The sequence below is a fragment of the Mytilus edulis genome, chromosome 8 (genome assembly GCF_963676685.1).
Source record: "Mytilus edulis chromosome 8, xbMytEdul2.2, whole genome shotgun sequence".
Taxonomy (NCBI): Eukaryota; Metazoa; Mollusca; class Bivalvia; order Mytilida; family Mytilidae; genus Mytilus; species Mytilus edulis.
This window is the reverse complement of record NC_092351.1, coordinates 21,880,520-21,890,724: the sequence shown is the minus strand read 5'-3', so window position 1 is coordinate 21,890,724 and position 10,205 is coordinate 21,880,520. Positions and strand designations below refer to the sequence as shown.

Genomic DNA, 10,205 nt, shown 5'->3' with positions numbered 1-10,205 from the left:
ACATACATGTACATCACCCGTTTTTCATTAACCTATTTCCCCTTTTCATATGTGGGCTTTTGAATAGATGTCGAATGAACAAAAACAAAATGATGTAAAAGGTTGAATATATATTTCCAGTTAAAGACAATGATAAGCAACCCAGCAAGTAAACCTAAAGAGGTCATCCATCATACGATACGGTTTGTCAAATTAAACAAGCGTCAATAACATTCGATAAGGTCTTCTAAATAATCAAGTGTGTAATATTCTGGTTGTTAATAAAATAAAAAACAGTCTGTTGCATTGGTAGTCTTTCTTTACAGATTTTATAAGTTATGAAATACTTTCAAAATAAGTATTCAATATCTATACAGTCCAATAGGGTCAGCGAAGTAATGACCAATTACATTTGATAAAGCTTTAATTATATGAAAATGTGAATGATGTACACGAATAATCTACTATGCTTTTGTCTAAACTAAAAATATAAGATGATAAAATTCCTTAACAAGGATTATATCGACACATATGACATTGCTATTTTAAAAATTGACTCCTCTCATTTGCCAGGAGGCCATTTCGCCAAAGTGACCCACTTTAGTGTTCCTGTTGTGCTTGATGGCCACCATTGGTGTATTTTTAGGCAATAGTACGGAGGGTTCCAAACCGGTATCGTCTCCCCAAAGACAGGGAGGCAGTGCTATATATCCAGCTTCGTCGTATTTGTTCTCTTTAATGTTCCCCTTGCCAAATACTGGAACTTGTCTGCATAAAAGCTCCATCTCATGCCCAGTGTCGTTCCTATAAAGTTCCATAGCAATGCACGCTGGGGCATGACAGTGACCTCCAGCGTAAATCAGTCTTATATTGCTGACGGTCCATTTGAATTCTATTGTATGGACACATTCACAATCGTTCCCAGAAGGACAATTTCCAGTACATTTAGTTCCAGGAGTGGGTGTGTTCAGAGGCCAGTTGTTGTATCCCGGGATAGGTTTTCCTGGCAGGGCAAATGCTGGAGGAATATCATATTCACCTGCCCAAGCTTCGGTTTGATAATAAATACGGGGTAAATCATGATGAGAAACTTTTGCACCAACTACCTTGTATTCCTGGAACCAAAAGCGAAATTTCATGTGGTATCGTAAGAGTTCTGGTCGTATAGGTTGGTCAGCATCTAGCATTATACGTTTGTGTTTACAACATTGGAGCCCTCCTGCATACGTCATTGAATTACACGTTGGATTTCTCTGAGATAACAGTTCTCCAGCTGGAGCTGGAACGCAGTTTTTGACGAAATGATCACAGTTAGACCCATTATTATCACACATCATACCTGTTTCTCCTACTTCACAGATGCAGTTAGGCTCGTTGCTTGTTATCAAAGCAATTATGCCGGTTGTATGTACTTTATGATAAGCAAAGACCTGAGAAGAACCGATAGCAGAAATGAAGTTGATTTGTGCATTCAAAGCGTTAAAGCTGTAATGTTCTTTCGTCAAACCTTTTAGAGGTCGTGTCAAGACGGCAGTTCTAACACCGTCGACGACTGTATTGGATACAATCTTAATGCTTGATTTTAAAGGAGTTCCTGGACAATGATCTGCTTCGCTTCCACAAGTACCTATTTGCCGTTCATATACACCTGTAGAGTTAACAATTAGAGTATAAGGTTTGTCGGCCATATGTGTAGCATTGAAACCAACTCCAAACCATGCGTCTGCAGGTCCACTCAAGGTTATTGTGCTAACCTCAGAAAGTTCAATTTTTATTGATACACCGGTGCTAAATTTCAAATTTCCTGTTCGTTTACTAGATGTCGAACATTGTTTTGAACTTTTAAACTCGTTGTAAGAGACAATTATTAAACCATCAGACTCTGAGTCAACACTACAGCCACTAGGAACTTCGCTTGAAGAGGAGACCATGGTTACATTCTTAGTTGCTTTGACTCCTAAGTTGGCTACTGCATCAAAACATATGGTCGCACTTTTCGTGGGAGTTTTACAAGATGGCTCTACAACAAGTGCGTAATGGTGCTGAGTGTATTTTGTTTTTGTGCTAGGACCGTATATCGCAGGGTCACCACCAAAACGCCCATTGCATGGACATTCTAGAATACCAGAGTAAATTGCTCCTTCTTTCGGGATGCCACGACCATATCTAGCCTGTCGTGGTTCATCTCCTGGAGTGAAAATGGTACAGTTGTGAACGTCTTGTGGTGTAGCACCACAGTCTCTATTACGTGTATCAATTTGCATAGGAGTTATATGCCACTTATCGGGCGAGTCAATTAATTGGGCGAATCCGTCTGGGTAACCGTGGAAACTTTTCCTTGACTCTCCACCATTTCCTTCACTAAACATTTGACTTGTTGGAACGTTTTTGTACTCTCGATCTTTTGCTGAAGGCAGATCCACTGCTACCCATTTCATTGGAGATCCATGAGCACTGACGTCACTTGGATCTGGATTCTGTATTTTTACCAATTTTGAATGGTTCCCAGTCATCCATGCCATGTAGTGGTGGTTATATGCCCAGTTGATTGGAACAGATACATCGTTTTCGGGATTCAAACCTGGTTTATCAAGTGGATACACCATAACTTGGTCCTGTTCGTAGCCTGTAATGGCCATGACCTTCCCTGAATAACAATTGGAAACAATTGAAATTTAACATTAAGCATAGATAGAAGCTGAACAGATAATGAAAACAGTTATATTCAGGTGTGACACATTGATGTTTTTGTGAAGTTTTAATTGATACAGTTTCAAATTAAAATGAGCTGTTTTTTTATATACAAAATAATGTATATGGAAAACTATGTTAAGCATGAAAAATAACAATTCCAGTAACAAACTTCGATAAATATTTGGTTACGTAGTTCATTTTTAAATTCAAAGGACACTAGTGTCTTAAAACAAATAAATTATTATAGCAAATCAAATAGAGAGTTATCTTACAATGATGAGGTAATTGTTAAGCAAGGGTAATCGCTAACAGAATATTATATAACAATACACACGGAGGATTCATCTACGACCCCCCCCCCCCCCCCCCCCCATCTGCTATTACCAATGTTATTTCAACTGATCGGACGGAGCTTACGTTTTAATTTGCAGAAGGACAGTTTATTTGATGATGTGTGTGATAAGGATGATTGCCGATATAATTATTACTGATTTCTAATCACCTATCAGTGTCATCAAAGGAATTTACAAAAGAATGACTGGACACTTCATTGATGAAACACGAAACACCTATCTATAGATGGACTGGTTTGTGATGAGCGAACCGGTTAAACTCCGCCCAGTCAAGTGAAATAAATCGAGTAATTTTTTAATGCAGGCACTTTACATTATACCTGCAAATCTGTCGATGATTTCTTGTGGAATCAGGTTGTTGCCTTGATCGGTCCAAAAGACTTCACCATAATGTGTTGCAATTTCTGGTGAGTAGACATCAAAATACTCATGACCTTTGCTCATATAGTCATCGTTAAAAGGCACAGCCTGGTTCCCGCCACTGGCTACCAGATACCGACCATTCATGTTACCACCTTTCGCATTTTCTACAAGTACATATATGTGGGTTTTGTTATTTGTTTCTTTTTCATACGCTTATGGTGGTGGACTGGAAGTCCTCGGATATAAAATATCATTTCAGTGCTCCAATAATTTTTTCGTCAAAATGATTACGGATATGGATACAAGTGTATATGTAGCCCTTTCAAAGTGGAATCTTCAACAAAACACACCAGTTAATACTCTTGACTCTAGCTAGTATAGTTGTTTATTTTGACGCAATTAATTAATGCACTTATCAAAATGCAGATAATATAGAACTAAATTAATCTTCCCTAATCGACAAAAATTTAATTACAACGACATTAATTTCAATTTTGTTAGTTTTCAGTTTGAGCATGGACGTGTAAGAAAATGATGTGTTTGAAAAAGTCATAAGTCCTATATCATTAGAATAAAATACATTGTATAAATGTACATGCATACAAATTAATGATAGATACATCGGTACAAATTTTTAAACATGTACATGATTCATTGTGTCAAATGTCATTGTAAAATGTACAAAAACAAAGTTAAACCAAAGATGAAGAACTGGATCTTCCATCACTGTATTGGATACCTAAACTACATAAGTGTCCTTACAAACAACGGTATATTGCTGGGTCTTCCAAGTGCTCCACGAAACCTCTTTCTAAATTATTAACATCCATTTTATCAGAAATCAAAGACGGGCTTCAAAGTTATTGTGAAACTGCCTATTCTAGAGGGGGCGTGAATCAGATGTGGATACTTAAAAATTCCAAAGATCTTTTAGAGTACATACAATCTATCTCTCTTTCATCTTGTAACAGTATTAAAACATTTGACTTTTCTACTCTTTGCACTAGTATTCCACATTCCAAACTAATAGACAAATTGAAAGAGTTGGTATTGCTTTGCTTTATAAAAAAGAATGGCCAACGTAGATACAAGTATCTTGTCTTAGGGAGGGATAAATCCTACTTTGTAAAGGACCACTCTGATTCAAACAAAACATTCTCTGAAACTGATATTATCAAGATGCCTGATTTCTTGATTGACAACATATTTGTTACGTTCGGAGGACGTGTTTTTTCAACAGACTGTCGGAATTACAATGGGAACAAACTGTGCCCCTCTACTTGCCGACTTGTTTCTTTATTATGATGAGGCTGACTTCATGCAGGAACTTCTTAGGAAGAAAGATGAGAAGTTAGCAATATCCTTTAACTCTACTTTCCGCTATATAGATGATGTTCTTTCATTAAATAATTCAAAATTTGGTAACTATGGGGAACTCATCTATCCATAGAGCTAGAGATAAAGGATACCACAGATACAGTTAAGTCGGCCTCATATCTTGACTTACATCTAGAAATTGACAATGAGGGTCGGTTGAAAACAAAACTTTACGACAAAAGAGATGATTTCAGCTTTCCAATTGTGAACTTTCCATTTCTAAGTAGCACCATTCCAGTAGCACCTGCATACGGAGGTATATATCTCCCAATTGATACGATATTTCCGTGCTTGCATTTCCTATCATGATTTTCTTGATAGAGGGTTGCTGCTCACAAGGAAGCTATTAACCCAAGAGTTCCAAATGGTGAAGTTGAAATCATCCCTTCGTAAATTTTACATCCATTATATGTCGAGGTACGGCCTTCAAAACGGAGCCTTGGCTCACACCGAACAGCAAGCTATAAAGGGCCCGAAAAATTATTAATGTAAAACCACTCAAACGGGAAAACCAACGTTCATAGCTATTTATAATTTGTTTTTTGAGATTATAAACATAAATGTGTGAGGTCTGGGTACAGTGTATTTACTCCTTCTAAACATGTTGGTGCTAGATTTATTTAACAGCATTATTATGATTTGTTCTGAATTTGATACACAGCATACAGGCTCTGAAGCATGCATGGTGTCATTAAAAATACTTACTCGCTTGTGCAGTTTGAAATGAATGGTATGTCCAAAATATTCTCTTTTATGTAAGCAGAATGTATGCGCATGTTCGTGTGCGGAGAATTGTGGACACTTCCATTAGAGTATTTTATGTGCACCCATTTGTTTTTTTCTACCTGTATAGATAAGTAAACACTTACTCTGTACGTTTACTATTCTATTGCATCCAACAACAATCACTACCAATGCCAATAACAAAATCGGGACTTCTAAAAATAAACAAATAACATAAATGTTAACCATTGTTTAAGGTTTTTAGTTCATTGATTAGTCGGACAAATTGCATTTATCAAAATATTGTTTCCTGTCCTAAGCCGAACATCTGTCATTCAGTGGGTGCCGTTGTTTGCTGTCTGTCGTATTTGTTTTCACGTTTAATCAGGCCGTTATCATAAGAATACACTTCTATTTTTCATGTCTCTCAAAAAATTTGAAAACAAAATATGCAATCCCAAATGACAAATTACCTGTATGTACTGGTTTTGACATATGTATTTGTAAATATGTATGTATTATAACTGGGTCGACATAACAGATACTAGTTCTTACCTTTCATGACTGCGATATCCAAATTTTTGATTACATATATGCGACAAGGTATTTTATATACTAAGATAAAGACACTAGATAATGTACTGACAGTTACGTCGGTGAAAATCACTGACCTTCGTGTATAGCATGTTCAGTATATCATTGTTTATTTCTTCAAATTAAAAACAATCCATTTTGTATTCATTTATTAACAATTATAAGAAAATTTGAAATTAGGCAACAAAATAATTGGAGATGAACAGAAAACGCAGCAGAAAATACGAAAACAAATGAACAACAATGCACATCAAATGATAAATTGCTAGGTTGTTCATTAACCTCTCCTCTTTGTAATATTGTTTGTAGTCATTCGTCATGCGCAGAATATGTATGTTATATGTAAAAATAACTTGTTTTCGTACCATTAACTTAGTTTTATCATGTTTATGTTAAAAATGAAGAAATATGTTCAATTCTATCCTCAGGATACCACAATAAAACAAAACAAAAAAGCCAAACAAATCTAACATATTAAAGAGAAAAAACCCAAATAAACCCCCAAGGACTGAACTAACTAAGATGTTCCCAAAGACTAATCATGCATAGATACAATACGACTTACAACCATAATTATCGATTACTTCCAACCCTGTTGTCAACTCGTTCTCGTCCTCAATTGCATGAACTATTTGCCACTGGAGATACATTAACCAATCAAATGAACAAGCCACAGTATGTTGGAATAGGTGGTTTATTTGATTTTTCTCAAACAAAAGTACATATTCATATTTTCAACAATTAACCCCAAAAAAATCGAAATGAAATAAAGTATACATATAGGAGATAAAACCCTAAATATACAGGATAAGAAAGCAAAGAAACGGCATATAAAGATCGCCAAATGCATAAGGTTTCAAACGGTTTTTTTTTGGCAGTTGATAAGAAGACTTTCGAAGTTTAATGTATATCAACCCCATTTCCCGCCCAGTGTAGATATTTATAATTGAACAATTGAAAAAACGCACATACCATTAGGAAAGTTTATAACCAGTGAATATTTATTGGGAACATAAAACGTGCATATATATAGGTTGACGCATACTTATTGCAGTTCATTTATAATATAAAAAAAGATGTGGTATGATTGCCAATAAGTATATGTTTTCATTGATCCATACAGAATATCATTTGTAGTGAAATGTTCTACAAAAATGAGTAGAATGATGATTTCTAATGGTCACTTAATATATATAAATATACTTTCGACACACTTGTCTAATGCTTGTGGAATAGAGTAGACATCTTCGGCCTACCGTCAGTAGAACTTTTTTAAAGGGTCGTCTGGTTGGTTGTGTTTGATGTATTGGGACGTAAATTTTGATGTCTCGTGTAAAGAGAGTACCACTTGTTCTGTACGTTAAGAACCCTTGCAGAAATCATCCAATGGCTCCGTAGGTGGCCTGTTGCAAGATAACATGTCTGTTCTTTTCAAACCTTCATTTTCAACTGGTGCATGTATTCTTAATTTCCCCGAACTTTATCCCTTGTGGACTCTATAACAGGACCTACACCTTTAATTTGTAATTATTTTTATTTGTTCTTATCCTGAGCATGCATGAAACATTTGCCACTGAACTAAGAATCAACAATCATAGAAATACTTACTCAAACATTAATGTGTAAGAATATAACTCCTGGACATGTCACGTTAAGCTATCAGTTATTTAATATGTCAATCTCATTGAAAAATAAAAATGCAGTGCAATTTTTGCACTTGAAAAATAGTAATGTTAATTTAGGGTTCCGAATTTATTAATAATCGTGAAAAGTAAATTTCTTATCCAAATCGGACTGTGTACTTTCTTTGTAACATTTAATCTATTTTTGACATGAACTCTGCCATAATATAGGACACATTTCAAACAAAAACACCATTTATCGCAAATCTATAAGTATATACATTTAAAAAAAAAAGTTTTTCTCTAACTAGAAGCCTCTAAATATTTTTCAAAGCTCAAAATAAATTTAAATTTAATTCTAATTCTAATAAATAAAAAACCGGACACCTATTTTCATTTTCAGTGTACTAGTTTGATTTGATTTCTGAAAGTATAAAAAACCTTCAAATAATTGAAACAAATATTTTACCAGTTCGAATAACAAGTTAGAATCAAACCGTTACACTAAATGTACTACTAGTAGACATGTAACTATAACATATACTTAGTATGTGTGTACGTTAGATAACCTAATGACTTCGAAATATCTACAAATACCATCTTCACCATAGTAAAAGCCTATTTTATATATGTGTCAAGGTATTATTTGAAACAAGGGGGAATGAATCAAAACCCACACTGCAGAAATTGTTTTAAAAGTATAGTCAGTAGTATACAAAGAGAGCTTGTCAAGTCAATTATTTTTTGGGACAAGCTGCAGTTGCCTTTATTTATTGGATATGCATTTTCAGAGATGGAGAGCAAATACAAACAATTTATATTTTGTTTTTTATTTGGTCGGGTTGTTGTCTCTTTGACACATTCCCCATTTCTATTCTCAATTTTATAGCAGAGTATTCCGAGTAAGACAAATAAACTTTCGAACGCTCGAGAATTAATTTGGCCTAACGAGAAAGGCATTGCTATATAAATGATTTGAAGCCTGAATGTCCAGCCCTCAGTCCGTTCAGGAAAACACATGGTTTGGCTTGAAATTATAATAAACTGCAATGTCTAATTATTTTAAGAAACATGGCAGACGTATTCCCTCTGGATGGAAAGAAATTGAAACGATGATTAAGTTCTTTCTCATTGTTGTGTGTGTTATTTTTTAGACTAGTATATGAAATTAGATTGAATTGCGGTTATCGTCTTTTTGTGTGGCTTTTTTATCTGAGATAGATATTTATTTACTGTGATGTTTGATTGTAGTATACATATGAATTACATCGATCATCTGATATATATGCTCTTTATGGAATACAAATATTTCATTTTAATAAAACGAGTTTTTTATATATTGTTTCTGCTTCGCAGGTTCCTTAATTAAGATGTCGAGGCAGATATACTCATTATCATTAGCAGACGAGTCGGCCGGTACTTGTACAGGAACATATTAGTTTGTCGCAACTTCAAAAGCAGAAAAATCGGGAACCATTTTATGAAATGAGTGTTTCGCAAGCTATTTGTATCTGTTCTCATTTTCTTTATGAAAACAATAGACGTTTATTGTCGTTATTTATACTTGGTATCTACACTTTTGAACGAAAGAAATGGATCGAGGAAGATTTAACAGTGAACTAACACTCATACTCGTATGACAGCCGTTTCAATTCTCTTCTAGCTATTTTTATATACTGATATATGCATCACGCATGGCTTTGTTTTCAAACATTATGGCTGTTTATTTATACGTCCAGCACATGCATAAAATAAATTTAGGCTCAACAAAAGTTGTCAAGTTACACTGGTCTATGCATATTGGATATTCAAATTCAAATTCTTTATTAACTTTGAGCCATACGGCTCATCAGTATGATCAAGTACATGTACAGTGTATGTGATATAGATACAATGGATAAGCGTTGATTCTTGAAAAAGAAACCATGAGCCCGCAGGGCATATTACAAACAATACAAACAATATGCATAATAAACAATAGGTGACGTCAGAAGTTTCATCAATACAAAATACCTTTTATTACAATAAACTGTTTATAAATTTAAAAGAGAAATGTATATACTTTCCCAAATTACAGAGCTGTTTTGTGTTTTCACCTGACAATTCATACATTTTGAACAATTTAACACAAGTTCTTTATAACAAGACCTTAATATACAATTGTCACTAATTAAAATTTTGAACCAAATATTTACGCTGATACTGCAGTGGAAATCTACCTAATTCAAAATAGACCATCACATTTGAGGTCGTTCTTTTGACACTTAATAACATTCTGCAGTAGTCCAAATGGACCTTTCTACGGAAGCCGATAAGGGCCATTCAAAAAAAATATTTTATGTCGTTATTACGACATAGCATGTCGTAATTTCGACATAACATGTCGTTATTACGACATCGCTATGTCGTAATTTCGACATAACATGTCGTTATAACGACATCGCTATGTCGTAATTTCAACATATCATGTCGTAAAAACGACATCACTATGTCGTTTTAA

General features: G+C 34.6%; 1 protein-coding gene across 2 annotated transcripts; it reads right to left on the bottom strand.

Annotated features, from left to right (window-relative positions):
• Positions 1-385: 385 nt before the first annotated feature.
• On the bottom strand, positions 386-6,385 carry LOC139485071 (uncharacterized). 2 transcript variants are annotated; one of them, XM_071269188.1, is made up of 4 exons: positions 6,045-6,385; positions 5,636-5,704; positions 3,347-3,553; positions 386-2,626 (listed from the first exon to the last, which is right to left on the bottom strand). In XM_071269188.1, the coding sequence occupies exons 1-4, from the start codon at positions 6,049-6,051 to the stop codon at positions 525-527; spliced, it is 2,385 nt and encodes a 794-aa protein (XP_071125289.1). In that variant the 5' UTR covers positions 6,052-6,385; the 3' UTR covers positions 386-524. The 2 variants fall into 2 exon arrangements, with proteins under 2 accessions (XP_071125289.1, XP_071125288.1); XM_071269187.1 differs by lacking the exon at positions 6,045-6,385 and adding an exon at positions 5,963-6,023.
• Between the last annotated feature and the right edge of the window lie 3,820 nt (positions 6,386-10,205).